The 19,699-nt window shown below is 45.8% G+C and overlaps 1 protein-coding gene across 1 annotated transcript; it reads left to right on the plus strand.

Moving 5' to 3' along the window:
* The first annotated feature begins 622 nt into the window (after positions 1–622).
* On the plus strand, positions 623–1,576 carry LOC135873582 (olfactory receptor 52N2-like). The gene has a single exon (XM_065398203.1). It carries the CDS (start codon positions 623–625, stop codon positions 1,574–1,576), a length of 954 nt encoding a protein of 317 aa, XP_065254275.1.
* The last annotated feature ends 18,123 nt before the right edge of the window (positions 1,577–19,699 follow it).

Here is a 19,699-nt window from a genome sequence, read left to right on the forward strand (position 1 = left end):
CGCAGGCCCGTGATCATTCTCACTGCCCTGGCCTCTCTAGTTCTGCAATATCCTGGGGGAGAAGGGTGTCCAATGCTACACAGAGGAGTCCAGAGGAGGGTGAATCATTGACCGACTGATCTCATGGCATTGTATTTTCTCTATGATTCCCCATCTCCCTCCTACTGGAACCCAATGCTTTGCTCAGTTTCTGTCCATGCTTTCACTTTGAACAGGGTTTCACAGAGCTCTGTACCATGATGCCCTGGTCCCTGTCTGAAGTTCATACAGTTAAATTAGAACCTTATAAGGTGTTTAAGGAGTTCAATCTTTTCCCTCCAGTGGGCATACACACTGAAGTTATTGACACCTAAGTTCATCTGCCATCATACTGCCCATTCACCTGGCTTGGTTAGCTCCCTTTGAGGACTTCTCTGGCCTTGACTATGAGTTAAATAATCTGGTGCCATCTGTAAATGTTGCCACCTCACTGCGGACTCCCCTTTCTAGGTTGTTAATAAGTATAAAATATTTACCGTACTATTGATTGTATAAAGCGAGTAACCCCCCTTTGCTGTACTTCTCTCTCTTCACAGGCACCTTGAGCACTTCTGAGCCTAATCGACACATCGAGCATCCTATCATGGCAAATTTCAGCCACACCCCCTCTAACCCTTCAACATTCAGCCTATCGGGGATCCTTGGCCTGGAAGCTGCCCACGTCTGGATTTCCATTCCTGTCTCTATGTCCTACATTATCAGCCTGTTGGGAAATTTCATGCTTCTGTTTATTGTAGGCAAAGAACAGACACTCCACAAGCCAATGTACCTGCTGCTCAGCATGCTGGCGCTCACAGACATCGCCACGTGTACCTTGGTTGTGCCAAAGGCACTGTGTATATTTTGGTTCAATTTGAAAAGCATTACTGTGGGTGGGTGTCTCACCCAGATGTTCTTTCTTCACATGGTTTCTTTTACGCAGTCAGCCATCCTCGTGACAATGGCCTTCGATCGCTACGTTGCCATATGTAACCCTCTGAGATACACCACCATCCTCACCAATGCACGAGTCGCTAAGTTAGGGCTTGTAGGTTTGATACGGTCTGCTCTCTTCATCCTGCCTCTACCCCTGATCTTGAGTAGGTTGCCATTCTGTGCCAACCTCACTATCCACCAAACGCACTGCGAGCACATGGCTGTGGCGAAGATATCGTGTGGGGACATCACAGTCAGCAGGATGTATAGCTTGGTTATGGCATTTGTAGTCAGCGGGATAGACCTGATGCTCATTGCCCTCTCCTATGGTCTGATCATCAGGGCCATCCTAAAAATGTCCTCAAAGAAAGCCCACCAGAAAGCCTTCAACACCTGCACAGCCCACATCTGTGTGATGCTTACAACTTATACTCCTGGGCTCTTCACCAGCCTGACACACCGGTTCAGTCAGGGCATCGCTCCCCATCTTCACATCATCTTGTCCAACCTCTATTTACTCATCCCCCCCATGCTCAACCCTATCATTTATGGGGTCAAAACCAAAGAGCTTCGTGACAAAGTGGGCAAATACACCAGCAGAATGTGCTCTTGGGGCCACTGACTTTAATCCTCTGTGTCAAGAGGGGGAAAGGATTTCTCCTCATTAACCAAGTGTGCTCTGTCCAAGTTTGGCTGAGCTCAGCATTGTGAAAGTTCAGAGTCTGAGAACTTCCTCACACCTAATGTCTTATCATTCCATCACCAAGCACTTCCCTCTCCATTGCGGAGTTCCCTCTCTTTGATCATCACATGATCTCTTTCATTGTCACCGGTCAGCCCCCACCCCAATACCCTCTGTCACTCGGCCTTTCCATGACTACCAGCCTAGAAGAAGATACTGCAGCTTTTTGAAGCCAGGGACTTTGCATTAGTCCCTTTGTGAACACGGTTCTTGATCAGTTTGATGAACAGAAGCTATGCTTTCAGATAGCCAAAGAGAAAAGTAAGAAACTACAATGCTGAATTTTTTTGTCATATGTACAGTGATCTGGTGAGCAAAATTTACCTGATTTTTTTACGTCCAATCCTTCAGGAAACCTGGAGGATAAACCAAATAAAGACAAACAGTAACAAAATAATTGAACACAAAATGTGGACATTGACTCCAGGTATCAGCACAGCGCAGCCAGGGCATGGGAGGGAGGCCTGGGGTGCTGAATGCAGAAAAACCAAGGGGTCTACCTGATTAAATTGGAACTACAAATGTATAGGGAATAGTTTAGAGAAATATTTGTTTTTAAAACCAGTTCCTTGTCTCTCACTGTGTCCTTCTATCTGTCTCAGTAGCTTCCTTTTTCCTTTCTTTGGGGGGGGGGGGGGAGGTGTGTTTTTTCTAAAGTTAGCTCAAGTTTTCCAATTCAGCAACTTCACTCCCTTGTTAAGAAGTGGAGCCAAAGCCTCTGCAGTGGGTATGTGTGTTACCAGAGGGTTCATAACAAGAATGGGCCCAACACTGGTCAGATTCTGCTCTCACATTCTGCCTCCAGTGGATCACTCGAGATTGACAATGACCTCCCTGAAGGCAAAATCAGTGCCCATGTGTTTTGAAGTCCCTGTGTTTTATGCTCGGTTTCAGAACGCCACATAAACTGGGGGTTTCCTTCAGACTCTTTCAGCACCGTAACAGAATAGGTATCTCTGTAGCAGGACCCAAAGCCATGTTTTTCATAGCCAGGACCAGAAGGTTAAACACTAAGGGTGAATCTGGTCCCATTGAGATCAATGCAAAACTCCCAACTTGTTCAGGAGTTCACCCTAAACCTCCATGTAGGGACGTAAATTAATGGCCTGTTTTTCACCGGCCATGAGCCTCCAGTGAATTCAACTGGAGTTGTCCCATGGCCTCCGAGGATGGGTGAGCTCGTTTGGAGAAAAGAAGGACAGAACATCTCATGCTAGTGGGGGAGTGGAACTATATGTGAAGGAAAGCGAAGAATCAAATGAAGTAAAAATCTTCAATGAACCAAACTGTACTATAGAATCTCTGTGGATAGTAATTCTATGCTCGAATAATAAGAATGATAACAGTAGGAATACTCTACTGATCATCTGACCAGTATGGTGATAGTGACTGTGAAATGCTCAGGGAGGTTAGAGAAGCTATAAAAAAACCCTCAAAAATAATGGGAAATTTCAACAATCCACACATTGACTGGGTACACTTCAGGACGGGATGCAGAGAGAAAGTTTCTTGACACCTTAACTGATTGCTTCTTTGAGCAGCTACTCCTCGAACTCACAAAAGGAGAGGAAATTCTTGATTTAGTCCTTAGTGAAGCACAGGATCTGGTCCAAGAGGTGAATATAGTTGAAATGCTATTAATAGTGACCATAATGTAATTAAATTTAACATCGCTGTGACGAGGAAAACACCACAGTAGCACAACTCTGTAGCATTTAATTTCAGAAAAGGGGACTACACAAAAATGAGGAAGTTAGTTAAACGGAAATTAAAAGGTAAAGTGGCAAAAGTTAAATCCCTGCAAGCTGCATGGAAATTTTTTAAAGACATCATAATAGAAGTTCATCTCAAATGTATACCCCAAATTAAAAAAAAAAACATAGTAAAAGAACCGAAAAAGTGACACCATGGCTAAACAAGAAAGAAAAAGAAGCAGTGAGAGTCAAAAAGCTATCCTTTAAAAAGTGGAAGTTAAATCCTAGTGAGGAAAATGGAAAGGAGTGGAAACTCTGGCAAATGAAGTGTAAAATATAATTAGGAAGGGAAAAAAAGAATTTGAAGAACTGCTAGCCAAAGACTCCAAAAGTAATAGCAATTTTTTAAAGTACATCAGAAGCAGGAAGACTGCTAAGCAACCAGTGGGGCCACTGGATGATCGAGATGCTAAAGGAGCACTCAAGGATGAAAAAGCCTTTGCGGAGAAACTAAATGAATTCTTTCCATCGGTCTTCATGACTGAGGATGTCAGGGAGATTCCCAAACCTGAGTCATTCATTTTAGGTGACAAATCTGAGGAAATGTCCCAGACTGAGGTGTCATTAGAGGAGGTTTTGGAACAAATTGATAAATTAAATAGCAATAAGTCACCAGGACCAGATGGGATTCACCCAAGAGTTCTGAAGGAACTCAAATGTGAAATTGCAGAACTACTAACTGTGGTTTGTAACCTATCATTTAAATCAGCTTCTTTCCCAAATGTATGGAGGATAGCTAATGTGACACCAATTTTTACAAAGGGCTCCAGAGATGATACCGGCAATTACAGGCTGATAAGCGTGATTCAATACCGTGCAAACTGCTTGAAACTAGAATAAAGAACAAAATTGTCAGACAAATATATGAACATCATTTTTTGGGGAAGAGTCAACATGGTTCCTGTAAAGGGAAATCATACCTCACCAATCTACTAGAATTCTTTGAGGGGGGTTAACAAGCATGTGCAAAAGGGGGATCCAGTGGATATAGTGTATTTAGATTTTCAGAAAGCCTTTGACAAGGTCACTCACCAAAGTCTCTTAAGCAAAGTAATCTGTCCCGGGATAAGAAGGAAGGTCATCTCATAGACTGGTAACTTATTAAAAGATAGGAAACAAAGGGTAGGAATAAATGGTCAGTTTTCAGAATGGAGAGAAGTAAATAGTACTATTCATAGATTCATAGATTCTAGGACTGGAAGGGACCTTGAGAGGTCATCGAGTCCAGTCCCCTGCCCTCATGGCAGGACCAAATACTGTCTAGACCATCCCTGATAGACATTTATCTAACCTACTCTTAAATATCTCCAGAGATGGAGATTCCACAACCTCCCTAGGCAATTTATTCCAGTGTTTAACCACCCTGACAGTTAGGAACTTTTTCCTAATGTCCAACCTAGACCTCCCTTGCTGCAGTTTAAGCCCATTCCTCCTTGTTCTATCCTCAGAGGCTAAGGTGAACAAGTTTTCTCCCTCCTCCTTATGACACCCTTTTAGATACCTGAAAACTGCTATCATGTCCCCTCTCAGTCTTCTCTTTTCCAAACTAAACAAACTCAATTCTTTCAGCCTTCCTTCATAGGTCATGTTCTCAAGACCTTTAATCATTCTTGTTGCTCTTCTCTGGACTCTTTCCAATTTCTCCACATCTTTCTTGAAATGCGGTGCCCAGAACTGGATACAATACTCCAGCTGAGGCCTAACCAGAGCAGAGTAGAGCGGAAGAATGACTTCTCGTGTCTTGCTCACAATACACCTATGAATACATCCCAGAATCATGTTTGCTTTTTTTGCAACAGCATCACACTGTTGACTCATATTTAGCTTGTGGTCCACTATAACCCCTAGATCTCTTTCTGCCGTACTCCTTCCTAGACAGTCTCTTCCCATTCTGTATGTGTGAAACTGATTTTTTCTACCTAAGTGGAGCACTTTGCATTTGTCTTTGTTAAACTTCATCCTGTTTAACTCAGACCATTTCTCCAATTTGTCCAGATCATTTTGAATTATGACCCTGTCCTCCAAAGCAGTTGCAATCCCTCCCAGTTTGGTATAATCGGCAAACTTAATAAGCGTACTTTCTATGCCAATATCTAAGTCGTTAATGAAGATATTGAACAGAGCCAGTCCCAAAACAGACCCCTGCGGAACCCCACTCGTTATGCCTTTCCAGCAGGATTGGGAACTATTAATAACAACTCTCTGAGTACGGTTATCCAGCCAGTTATGCACCCACCTTATAGTAGCCCCATCTAAATTGTATTTGCCTCGTTTATCGATAAGAATATCATGCGAGACCGTATCAAATGCCTTACTAAAGTCTAGGTATACCACATCCACAGCTTCACCCTTATCCACAAGGCTCGTTATACTATCAAAGAAAGCTATCAGATTGATTTGACACGATTTGTTCTTTACAAATCCATGCTGGCTGTTCACCTTACCACCTTCCAAGTGTTTGCAGATGATTTCCTTAATTACTTGCTCCATTATCTTCCCTGGCACAGAAGTTAAACTAACTGGTCTGTAGTTTCCTGGGTTCTTTTTATTTCCCTTTTTATAGATGGGCACTATATTTGCCCTTTTCCAGTCTTCTGGAATCTCTCCCGTCTCCCATGATTTTCCAAAGATAATAGCTAGAGGCTCAGATACCTCCTCTATTAGCTCCTTGAGTTTTCTAGGATGCATTTCATCAGGCCCTGGTGACTTGCAGGCATCTAACTTTTCTAAGTGATTTTTAACTTGTTCTTTTTTTATTTTATCTGCTAAACCTACCCCCTTCCCATCAGCATTCACTATGTTAGGCATTCCTTCAGACTTCTCGGTGAAGTCCGAAACAAAGAAGTCCTTAAGCATTTCTGCCATTTCCAAGTTTCCTGTTACTGTTTCTCCCTCTTCACTAAGCAGTGGGCCTACCCTGTCTTTGGTCTTCCTCTTGCTGCTAATGTATTGATAAAAAAACTTCTTGTTTCCCTTTATTCCTGTAGCTAGTTTGAGCTCATTTTGTGCCTTTGCCTTTCTAATCTTGCCCCTGCATTCCTGTGTTATTTGCCTATATTCATCCTTTGTAATCTGTCCTAGTTTCCATTTTTTGTATGACTCCTTTTTATTTTTTAGATCATGCAAGATCTCGTGGTTAAGCCAAGGTGGTCTTTTGCCACATTTTCTATCTTTCCTAACCAGCGGAATAGCTTGCTTTTGGGCCCTTAATAGTGTCCCTTTGAAAAACTGCTAACTCTCCTCAGTTGTTTTTCCCCTCAGTCTTGATTCCCATGGGACATTACCTATCAGCTCTCTGAGCTTACCAAAATCCACCTTCCTGAAATCCATTGTCTCTATTTTGCTGTTCTCCCTTCTACCCTTCCTTAGAATTGCAAACTCTATGATTTCATGATCACTTTCACCCAAGCTGCCTTCTACTTTCAAATTCTCAACGAGTTCCTCCCTATTTGTTAAAATCAAGTCTAGAACAGCTTCCCCCCCAGTAGCTTTTTCAACCTTCTGAAATAAAAAGTTGTCTGCAATGCAGTCCAAGAATTTGTTGGATAGTCTGTGCCCCGCTGTGTTATTTTCCCAACATATATCTGGATAGTTGAAGTCCCCCATCACCACCAAATCTTGGGCTTTGGATGATTTTGTTAGTTGTTTAAAAAAAGCCTCATCCACCTCTTCCACCTGGTTAGGTAGCCTGTAGTAGATTCCTAGCATGACATCACCCTTGTTTTTTACCCCTTTTAGCCTAACCCAGAGACTCTCAACACTTCCGTCTCCTATGTTCATCTCTACCTCAGTCCAAGTGTGTACATTTTTAATATATAAGGCAACACCTCCTCCCTTTTTCCCCTGTCTATCCTTCCTGAGCAAGCTGTACCCATCCACACCAACATTCCAGTCATGTGTATTATCCCACCAAGGTTCAGTGATGCCAACAATGTCATAGTTGTATTTATTTATTAGCACTTCCAGTTCTTCCTGCTTATTACCCATACTTCTCACATTTGTATATAGGCATCTAAGATACTGGTTTGATCTTTTACTATCTGCCAGGGGTCTGTACTGGGACCAGTCTTATTCAACATATTCATAAATGATCTGAAAAAGGAGTAAACAGTTTGGTGGAAAATTTGCAGATGATACAAAAGTACTTAAGATTCTGAAGTCCCAAGCAGACTGTGAAGAGCTATGAAAGGAGCTCACAAAAGTGGCTGACTGTGCAACAAAATGGCAGATGAAATTCAGTGTTGATAAATGCAAAGTAATGCACATTGGAAAGCATAATCCCAACTGTACTTGTAAAATGATGGGGGCGAAATAGGGAATGGACATCCTGCCTACTGTACAGACCAAAGAGGCGTAATGAACCCTCCTGGGTCCGGGGAGGGGTGTCTCAGACTCTAATGTACATCTTTGACACCATTCCATATCCGGACCATCCCTCCTCCTGTGAGCAACCTCACTACAGCCTTGTGGCACAGTCAGAAATTGCCAACACAGAAAAGCAGCCTCAGGAAGGGGTGTCTGGGTTTCTAGCGGGCTGCAATGCATTAAAGCTTTGTGTCATTTTGAGGCAAAGTTACTCACACTGGCTCCTTTTAGTCTCCACATCCTCTCTCCCTCCTGCTGGGTGTGTCCCTCTCTCCTTCCTGCACGGGCTGAGCTGCTGCTGGGGTTCCCTTCACCCGCAGAAAGGAAGTTCAGGCTGATCTCCCCCTTTTCCCCGGTGCAGGCAGACACTGAGTTTAACCTATTTCTGAGGAGATTTTTCTGTGAGCTCTCGCTGTAGGGTCTTGCACCTGGTTTTGATCCTGGGTGAGGGATATTACTGTGTGGCAGGGGTGGGGGCTGTGCGATCAGGGAACATACATGTACAGGTGAGCAGCTCTGGAGGTTGAGGGAGCACACAGGGTGTGTACTTGGACAATCAGGGAGCAGTGGAGGTTGTGGAAGCAGACAGGTGGTGTACACAAAGAAGCAGGCAGTAATGGGGGTAGTGGGGGCAGGCAGAGGGGTTTACACAGAGAAGGGGCAGTGCTGGGGGTTGTGGGTGCAGGTAGGGGGTGTACAGAGAGAAGTGGGCAGTGCAAAGGGTTGGGGGGCAGGCAGGTGTGTGTACACAGACAAGTGGGCAGCGCTGGAGGTTGTGGGGGCAGGGAGTGGGGTGGAAACGAACAAGGGGGAAGAGCTGCTGAAATTCAATTTTTCTTTATGATTATTGGCATTTCACTGGTGAAAAGAACCACTGATCTTTGCTCCTCAGTTGGTTCAATCTCCCATCATATTCTGACTCCCGTCTCCGTACTCTCCTTCCTGATCCCAGGCTGCTGCGATTCCAGCAGCATGCTGGTCGCCAGTGTCTGCTCCATGCTCCCCATTCATCCCTGCTTCCCACAATCCCACAGGCAGCTGCCTGAAACAGTGGGATACTGGGACACAGACATTAAACCCAGGACTCTCTGTGATGGTTTGTTAGCTGTTAGCCATTCACGGTGACACTTGTACATACATTCCTCAGTGCAGAGATTTTATGGGGTCAAGTCATTTTTTTTCTCACCTAAAGCGCTCATACATGCAGTGTGCTACTGGACCCCTCAGCCTCGTGAAATACACACCTAGTGTAATATTTTCAAGGCACCACAGTCACATGAAAATTGCTCCCCATAGGGCTACATTTACCATGGTCATGAACAGAAAAAATGCCTTCTGTAAGCTCAGGCATGAGCTTGCAGGCAAAATACCTTCAGCCGACTTCTGGGGACATGTTCATTGATTCCCAGGCCAGAAGGGACCATTGTGATCTTCTCATCTGACTTTCTGTAGTGCAGCATTTTTCAAAGTTTGGGTCGTGACCCAGTACTGGGCCGTGGCATATCAGACACTGGGGTGCTGTGGTCAGCACCGCCGACTGGGATGTTAAAAGTCCCGTCGGTGGTGCTGCCCAGCTAAGGCAAGCTAGAGCCTACCTGCTCTGACACCATGCTGCGCCCCGGAAGTGGCCAGCAGTGGGTCCGGCTTCTAGGCGAGGGGCCATGGGGCTACACATGCTGCCCCTGTCCCGAGCACCGACTCCACACTCCCATTGGGTGCCTAGGAGACGGACATATTGCTGGTCACTTCAGGCACAGGATGGTCATTGAATGAAAAAAGCATTCTTTTTTATCTGTTTTGTATTTGCCATGTTTCATTTTCATTGAACGTCCTCTTAATCTTGTATTATGAGACAGGGAGAACACATTCTCAATCTACTCCCTACCGGTCAGTATTTTATATACTTTTCTCATGTCCCCTCTAATGTATTTCCTTTGTAAGGTAACAATCCCAGTGTTTTCAACCTCCCCAGGCTCTTCAACATTCTTGTTGCCCTTCCCTGCACGTCTCAAGTTCTGCAATATCCTGTGTGAGAAGGTGCCCCGTACTACAAGAGAAGTCCAGAGGAGGGTGAAACATTGACTGATGTATCTCATGGCATTGTATTTTCTGTAGGATTCCCCATCCCACTCCTCCTGGATCCAACAGTTTGTGTAGTTTCTGTCCGTGCTTGCACTATGAGCAGGATTTCACTGAGCTGTGTGCCATGACACCCTGGTCCCTAGCCTGAGTTCATACAGTTAAATTAGAACCTTGTAAGGTGTTTGAGGACTTCAAGTTTTTCCCTCCAATGGGCATAGATATTGCAGTTACTGACATCGAAGTTTGTCTGTCATCATGCTGCCCATTCACCTGGCTTCGTTAGCTCCTTCTGATGACTTCTCTGGACTTGACTATGACCTAAATAATCTGGTGCCATCTGTAAATGATAGAATCGTAGAAACTTATGACTAGAAGGGACCTCAAGAGGTCATCTAAACCACACCCCTGCCTCATGGCAGGACTAAATATTATCTTGACCATTCCTGACAGGTGTTTGTCTAATCTGCCCTTAAAAATCTCCAATGATTCCACAACCTCCCTAGGCAATTTATTACAGTGCTTACCCACCCCAGGGCCACCCAGAGGATTCAGGGGGCCTGGGATCTTTGGCGGCAGAGGGCCCCGCCGCCGAATTGCTGCCGAAGACCCGGCACTTCGGCGGCGGGTCCCGGGGCGGAAGGACCCCCCGCAGCGGGTCTTCAGGGCACTTCGGCAGCGGGTCCCGGGGTGGAAGGACCCCCCCGCCGCGGGTCTTCAGGGCACTTCGGCGGCGGGTCCCGGAGCGGAAGGGCTCCCGCCGCTGAACTGCCGCCAAAGACCCGGAGCGGAAGAAGCTCCGGGGGCCCGGGCCCCGCAAGCGTTTTCCGGGGCCCCCGGAGCGAGTGAAGGACCCCGCTCCAGGGGCCCCGAAAAACTCTCGTGGGGGCCCCTGCGGGGCCCAGGGCCTGGGGCTAATTGCCCCACTTGCCCTCTCCCTGGGCGGCCCTGACCCACCCTGACTGTTAGGAAGATTTTTCCTAATGTCCAACCTAATCCTCCCATGCTGCTCTTTGTAACAACCTTTTACGAGCTTTAAAATTGTTATCATGTCCCCCATCAGTCTTCTCTTTTCCAGACTAAACAATTTTTTCAATCTTCCCTCATAGGTCATGTTTTCTAGACCTTTAATCATTTTTGTCGCTCTTCTCTGGATTTTTCTGAAATGTGGCACCCAGAACTGGACACAATACTCCAGTTGAGGCCTATTCAGCACGGAGTAGAGCGGAAGAATTACTTCTCGTGTCTTGCTTACAACACTCCTGCAAATACATCCCAGAATGATGTTTTGAAACAGCGTTACACTGTTGAGTCATATTTAGCTTGTGGTCCACTATGACCCCCAAATCCCTTTCCGCAGTACTCCTTCCTAGGCAGCCATTTCCCATTTTGTATGTGTGCAATTGATCGTTCCTTCCTAAATGGAGTACTTTGCATTTTCCCTTATTCAATTTTATCCTATTTACTTCAGACCATTTCTCCAGTTTGTCCAGATCATTTTGAATTTTAATCCTATCCTCCAAAGTACATGCAACCCCTCCCAGCTTGGTATCGTCCACAAACTTTGTAAGTGTACTCTCTATGCCATTATCTAAATCATTGATGAAGATATTGAACAGAAACGGAGCCAGAACTGATCTATGCGGGACCCCATTTGTTATGTCCTTCCAGCATGACTGCGAGCCACTGATAACTATTCTCTAGGAACGGTTTTCCAATCAGTTTTGCACCCACCTTCTAGCAGTTCCATCTAGGTTGTATTTCCCTAGTTTGTTTATGGGAAGGTCATGCGAGACAGTATCAAAAACTTTACTAAAGTCAAGATATACCATGTCAGCCACTTCCACCCTGTCCACAAGGTTTGTTACCATGCCAAAGAAAGCTATCAGGTTGGTTTGACACAATTTGTTCTTGACACATCCATGCTATTACTTATCATCTTTTTATCTTCTAGATGTTTGCAAATTCATTGCTTAAGTATTTGCTCCAATATCTTTCCAGGTACAGAAGTTAAGTTGACTGGTCTGTAATTCATTGAGTTGTCCTTATTTCACTTTTTACAGATTGGCACTATATTTGCCCTTTTCCAATCTTCTGGAATCTCTCCCATATTCCATGACTTTTAAAAGATAATTGCTAATGGCTCAGACATATCCTCATTCAGCTCCTTGAATATTCTAGCATGCATTTCATCAGGCACTGGTGACTTGAAGACATCGAATTTGTCTAAGTAATTTTTAACTTGTTCTTTCCCTATTTTAGCCTCTTCTGATCCTACCTCATTTTCACTCACATTCACTATGTTAGATGTCCAATCACCACCAACCTCCTTGGTGAAAACCGAAACAAAGACGTCATTAAGCACCTCTGCCATTTCCACATATTCTGTTATTATTTCCCCCCCCCCTCCCCTCATTGAGTAACGGGCCTATCCTGTCCTTGGTCTTTTTCTTGCTTTAATGTACTTGTAGGATGTTTTCTGGTTACTCTTTATTTCTCTAGCTAATTTGATCTTGTTTTGTGACTTGGCCTTTCTAATTTTGTCCCTACATACTTGTGTTATTTGTTTATATTCATCCATTGTAATTTGACCAAGTATCCACTTTTTGTAGGACTCTTTTTCAATTTTTAGATCATTGAAGATCTCCTGGTTAAGCCAGGGTAGTCTCTTGCCATACTTCCTATCTTTCCTATGCAGTGGGATAATTTGCTCTTGCACCCTTAACTATGTCTCTTTGGAAAACTGCCAATTGTCTTCAACTGTTTTTCCCCTTACACTTGCTTCCCAAGGGATCTTACCTACCAACTCCCTGAGTTTGCTAAAGTCTGCCTTCTTAAAGTCCATTGTCTTTATTTTGCTGTTCTCCCTCCTACCATTCGTTAGAATCATGAACTCTATTGTTTCATGATCACTTTTGCCCAAACCGCCTTCCACTTTCAAATTCCCAACCAGTTCCTCCTTATTTGTCAAAATCTAATCTAGAACAGCCTTTCCACTAGTAGCTGTCTCACTTTCTGAAACAAAAAAATGTCTCCAATACATTCCAAGAATTTATTGGAAAATTTCTGCCCTGCTGTGTTATTTTCCCACCAACTCCTGTGCTTTGGATGATTTTGGTAGTTGTTTTAAAACAGTCTCATCCACCTCTTCTTCCTGGTTAGGTGGTCTTTAGTAGACCTCTTCCATGGCAACACCCTTGTTTGTAACCCCTTTTATCCTTACCCAGAGAATTTAAACAAGTCTGTCTCCTATTTTCATCTCAACCTCAGTCCAAGTGTATACATTTTAATATATAAGGCCACACCTCATTCCTTGTTTCCGTGCTTGTCCTTCCTGAGCAAGGTGTACCCTTCTATACCAATATTCCAGTCATGTGTATTATCCCACCAGGTCTCTGTGATGCCAACTATGTCATAATTGTATTTATTTACTAGTATTTTGATGTCTTCCTGCTTATTCCCCATACTTCTTGCATTAGTATACAGACATCTAACATTCTGAGTTTATCTCCCCCAATTCTGTCTTGTCTCTCCTTTATCCCTGCTATAACAGCCCATGCCCCCCCCCCCAATTCCAAACTTTCTCCCAGGTCTCCATGTTCTTGATTTACCTTTTGGCTTTGGTCCCCTACCCCCTTTGAACATTAGTTTAAAGTCATCCTCACTAGGTTAGCCTTTCTGCACCAAATATGCTCTTCCCTTTCCTCGATAGGTGGACCCCATCTCTGTTTAGCAGTCCTTCCTGGAACAGCATCCCGTGGTCAAGGAAGCTGAAGCCCTCCTGGAGACACCATCTTCACAGCCAGGCATTCATCTGCAGGATGCATCTGTCTCTGCCTGGCCCCCTACTCTTGACTGGACAGATCAAAGAGAACACCCCCTGCACTCCCAACTCCCTCACCCTTACTCCCAGAGCCCTGTAGTCACTTCTGATGTGCTAAGGGTCATACCTTGAAGTAACATGTTGCCACCTCACTGATCGCCCCTCTTTCTAGATTGGTAATAACTAGAAAATATTTACCCTACTATTTGTTATAAAAGTATGTAACCCCCCTTGGTGTGCTTCTCTCCCTTCACAGGCAACTTGAGCATTTCTGATCCCAATTGATGCATTGACAACTTAATGGCAGCTTTCAACCTCACCTCCTCTGACCCTTCAACATTCATCCTAATCGGCATCACTGCCCTGAAAGCTGCCCATGTCTGGATTTCAATCCCTTTCTCTACATTCTACATTATCAGCTTGTTGGGAAATGTCATGGTTCTCTTTGTTGTGGGCAAAGAGAAAACCCTGCACAAGCCCAAATACCTGCTGCTCTGCATGCAAGCGCTCACAGACATCGGCATGTCTACCTCCATTGTGCTGAAGGCACTGCGTATGTTTTGGTTCAATCTGAAAGGCCTTACTGTCTTATCATCTATCCCTTCCTTAATGATCCCAACATTCTGTTCACTTTTTTGACTGCTGCTGCACATTGAGTGGATGTTTTCAGAGAACTATCCACACTGACTGCAACATCTCTTTCTTGAGTGGTAACAGCTAATTTAGACCCCATGATTTTATATGTATAGTGGGGATTATGTTTTCCAAAGTGCATTACTTTACATTCATCAACATTGAATTTCATTTGCCATTTTGTTGCCCAGTCACCCAGTTTTGAGAGATCCTTTTGTAGCTCTTCACAGTCTGCCTGGGACTTCAGTATCTTGAATAGTTTTGTATTATCTGCAAATTTTGAGACCTCACTATTTACTCTTTTTTCCAGATCATTTATGATTACGGTAAATCTTGTTAATATGGGGCCCATATGTGCTGGTGAGAATATCCTGGCTGTGGCAGAATTTTAGCAAGTTGGAATGTAAGGGGGCTGTTGGACCCTCACTAAAAGTTAGTGAGGATTTTTGATTGGCCCTTTTCCAGTACCAAAAGGAAGGGGAAGGGTCAATGGGAAACCAGGCCCCTGAGACAGACAGGCCCCAGGGAAAATGGGTAGAGGCCAATATTCACAGTCAGCCTGATTGACAGGAGAGGCAGGCCAATGAAGGAGTCAGGAGGTCGCGGGGTTCTGTCCTCCGTGTGGACTGGGGCTGCCTTGGCCACAGCAGGGCTGAGCTAAGGAGAGAGCAGGGGCCTGGGCTGAGCTGGGAGCAGAGACAAGCTGAGCAGAGCCAAAGGGGTCAGAGGAGCACCCCAGGGAGCAGGTCAGTGCTGGGAGCAGAGCCACGGCAGCCCAGAGAGCTGAGCTGTGAGCAGAGCTGTGTCAATCCTAACCAGAGGGGCCAGAGAAGCCACGCAGGGAGCTGGAGGCAGAGCAGAATCAGTGCTAGGGCTGGAGCTTGGGCTGGGGCTGGGGCTGGAGCTGCAGCTGAGGCTGGAGCAGCCCATTGCCTGGTGTGGTGAGTCCCTGGGAAGAGCGAGGGGGGGACCCTGGGCACAGGGCCCAGCCAGGGAGATGCCCCAGTCGAAGAGGCTTTGCAGGCTGCACTGGGAGGGGAATTGTAACCCCGGTGGGGGAGCCGATGCTGGGCAGAAGGGCCCTGCCACCTAGAGCCTGAGGGCATGTGGCCACCACCAGAGCAAGGGTCCGATCCACGGCATCCTTGCAGCACAGACAGGGCATGGGAAGGGGCCTGGGACATGTGAGGGACAGACTGTGAGCTGCCCTTACTTTCCAGTGACAGCTGTTTGTGGTGTCCCTGTTGCCACAGAGCAGGGTGATGTGTTTTCCTTTAACATTTCCCATTTTATCCTTGTTTTTTTTTTAATTTATTGCTGTTTAATAAATTATATTTGCTTGAAATTTACCTAATGATCAGTGGGTCAGAGAAATGTCCACAGCAGAGAGAGCACCCCGGAGTGGGGACACCCTAGTCTCTGTCCTAAGTGACCATGGCAAGGTTGGCGGTCGAGTGCCCCCGGGATCCTGGGCCCAGCCTTGTTGGGGTTACAAGGACTCTGCCGTACAGGAGAGTGGAAGGGAAGTCCTAGAGGTCAGGCAGGCCTCTGGGTAAAGGATGTGGGAGCGAGGACTCAGCTCTTTTCACTAGCCTATTCCACCGGAGTGGTGTATAAGCCAGGAAAGTTCCCCACAAGAGCAGGACCGTTCCCCCACTTACATCTGTTAGGAATTCTTCAAAGGACTCACCTTACTTTTCGCTTCTAAGGTGAAACTTTCCCCCTTTGAATATTTTTTTTGCAATTTTAAGCTACCCAAGGCTCTTCAAATGTCTGCAAAACGTGTAATAACCGGCTCCCTCTGCCTGACTGAGGCTAGGATAACACTACAGACCTTACAGTGGCACTGCTGTATTGTTGCAGCTGAGCCGCCCTAAGGTCTTCCGTGTAGCTGCTCTATGCCAATGGGAGAGAGCTCTCCTGCCGACACAATTAAACCACCCCCAACGAGCGTCTCCCGCCGACATAGCGCTCTGCACAACAGCCCTTTGGTTGGTCAGGGGAGTGTTTTTTCATACCCCTGACTGAATTTTTTTTTACCAACAAAAGTGCTAGTGTAGACAAATCCTGAGTTGCATGATAGTAAAGACGTCCACTTCCCCAGCTGCTTGCACAGATATATCTCTAAACTCTCTCTGAATGTCGGCTGCATTATCTGAGAGTTTCAACTCCTTGGGGGCTTTCAGTTGTTCCATCTCCAGGATGGCTCCTTCCTTCCTTCCTTCCTTCCTTCCTTCCTTTATCACAGCCCTTTTTTCTCTGCTCCCTCCTCTGGTCTCCCCTCTGGTATCAGGGGTTGTCTTGGGAATTCATAAGAGCATGGGCGGTGAGTATAATAGGCCAGGGGAGGCTCTGTCTCCCCCAGCTCTGCCGTGGCCATTGGACCCCTGGTTGTGGGGTTTGGTGGTGAAGTTTTTGTTTTATGATACCCCATGTTGGTTCCAGCGTGGCTGAGGAGGCACATACCGCCTCCTCAGCTGCCACGGAACCTGCATGGGGCATATCAAAATTGTCTTCTAAGTAACAGAAGCTTATTCCCTGGGTGGGTTAAGTCCAGGGAGGGGAGGCATGGTGCGGTTTTGGCCAGCCCCGGGCTCCTTGGGGACAGGGAGAGTATTCAGCGAGCCTGGGGCTTCTCCAGCTGAGAGCAGGGGTGCTCTGGGCTGCGGCCAGCCTGTGGCTCTTGCAGCCGGGGGGCAGCACTCTGGGTGGGGGGGCCTTGTTGCTCCGGTTGTGGGGGGGACAGAGAGTCTCGGGGCTCCGGCTGTGTGGAGGGTGCAGAATGAAGGGGTGGAGCCGGGGGCTAGCCACCCCATAGGGGGGCTCCACCCACCAAGCATGCATAAAAAAGAAGCGTGTTTAGAACTAAAGCAGGGTTACAAAAGCTAACAGAGAGCCACGCGCTCCCAGCTGTGTGTCTGGTGCATCTGCCATTTAATGGCCCGTTCTCGCTAGCCCCAATCTAGTTCCCCCGAGCACATGCTCTGCTTTTAAAGACCCAGGACATACTTCTAACACCCGGGGCAGGGCTGTGCATTTCATCTCTCTCACATCCATCCAGCAGCGTATGGAAGTGGACTCCCAGAGTTCACACCTCACAGGAGTGGGGAGCTCACAACCTCCAGCTAGTTCTGAAAACCTCAGACTCGCCTTGAGAGGGTGGCAAAAGCTCAGCTCCCTTTTCCCGCCTTTCCTCTGCATCCCACCCAACGAACAGCCCCTGCCAGAGCGGGAGTCCGTTTCCCTGTTGACGTGATGGAGACACCGTGCTTATGGCGGGGAAGTCAGGACTCATGAGTTCTGCCTGTCATTCGGCCCCTCAAACTCCATGTGACTTGGCCAAATCACATCACCCCGTGCCTCAGTTTACCTACTGGGGATATGTTCATAGTGACTTTCCTTTGCTAGGTATTTTGAAGATCCTTCAATGAAACGTGCTGCACAGTATGACGATAGTTACTGATCTCTCATCCCTTAGCGACAGCTCTGTGTGTCTGCACAAATAGCTCGTGTCTCCCTGCATTCATCTGTCTCCAGATATGTCTGTCTACTATCTACCCATCCCTCCTGGACATTTACAGGGTATCAGACCCTGTGTAAACCTAAAAAAACCAGGAGTACTTGTGGCACCTTAGAGACTAACAAATTTATTTGAGCATAATGTTCTGTATGTATATATATCTCCTTACTATATGTTCCATTTTATGCATCGGAAGAAGTGGGCTGTAGCCCACGATAACTTATGCTCAAATAAATTTGTTAGTCTCTAAAGTGCCACAAGTACTCCTGTTCTTTTTGCGGATACAGACTAACATGGCTGCTACTCTGAAATATGTAAACCTAGGCATTATCCCTAGTCTTCTTAGTAATCAACTATAATTTTTAAATATACACAAATACACAGATCAGCCAATTCCTCTCTGACTCAGCACAGAGCCCAAGAGTTCTCATTTACCTATGGGAAGATCCCTTAATTACTGTTTACTCATAAAGCTGGATAAAGAACACAGAAGCACAGATATGGAAAGAGAGACATTGGCTAGAATGTCTCCAGTCTCCCACCTGTTTACATTCAGCTGCCGCTTCTCTCCTAGAGGCTGAGCGAACCCCACTGGGATTGCACAGAGCTATATTATAAACGGTGCACACACCTGTGTCAGCTCTTAGCGTGGGGTGTTGCTGCAGATGCTGGAGTGAGAGAGGTGTGGGACACAGCTACCTGAGGGGGATTCCCAGGGAAGACACTTCCATCTCAGAATTCACAGATACCCATCTCTTGCTGAGGAGCTCACCTGCTTGACAAACCCAGGGCAACGTGGGTGTGATGGCATAGAGAGTAAGTCTGTGGTCCTTTCTGCTCTGCACACCCATTAAACATGCCAGGACCCTTGCCAAAGGGGATGAGTTTGTTCCAATATCATGGGCCAAAATGTCCCTCTTTGCTCTGCCCCCAACTGATGGCCTTCAGCCCCAAGGTGGCTGCATATCAGTGGCACAGTGAATCCTTCAAGATGAAAGGTGTTAGCAGATGTACAATACAAGGCCAAATTCTGGGGCCGTAGCCTGTACTTTGGTCAGGCCTCACTGAGGCAAAACTCCTGTTGGAGTGAGAACTGAGTAAGGACCTCAGAAACCAGCTGTGTCTTAATGCACTGACACTGTTATCTTCTCCTCTTGCATTTCAGGGCTCTGACAGTAAATGGGGGGCTGTTACTGAAATTTTACCTGCTGCAAAGCATGGAGGTGCTAGGATTCCTCACTGGAACAATTATAAGGATTTTTCACCCTGGGCAAGACATATTTTCTCCTAGCTTCATTCGAGAAGTCAGCTGAACTGTTATGCATTAAACTTTCAAAAAACAATTCAGCCGGAAGCAGACACCCAGCATGGGTAATTTCAGTCCAAACGCTTAAAGTTTGGCAAACTTATAAGCAAATGAAAATGATATTTTCTAATTCAAGGTATCAGGCAGCCTTAACTAACGGTGGTGCCACTAGCACCACCTAGAATGGCCAATCCATGTGGGAATCCCATGTATGTGGCAAGGAGTTCAACAGGCTAAATAGGTATTATGTAAACAATTTTCTTTTATCAGTGTTATATGTTCAGATTTTAAATGTAATTGAATGTTCCCTTGTTTATGTGTTATGAGACAGAGTAAATATAAATGCCTGTTCTACTTATTTTATTGATAGATTCATAGGGTTTAAGACCAGTCTGAATTCCTGTATAACACAGGCCATTAAATTTCACCTAACTACCCCTGTTTTGAGCTCCATAACTGGTGTTTGACTAAGACCTGATCTAAAGTAGGATTTTACATGATAGAATCATAGAGCCATAGGGGG

This window comes from Emys orbicularis, chromosome 1, assembly GCF_028017835.1.
Source record: "Emys orbicularis isolate rEmyOrb1 chromosome 1, rEmyOrb1.hap1, whole genome shotgun sequence".
In the NCBI taxonomy this organism is placed as follows: Eukaryota; Metazoa; Chordata; order Testudines; family Emydidae; genus Emys; species Emys orbicularis.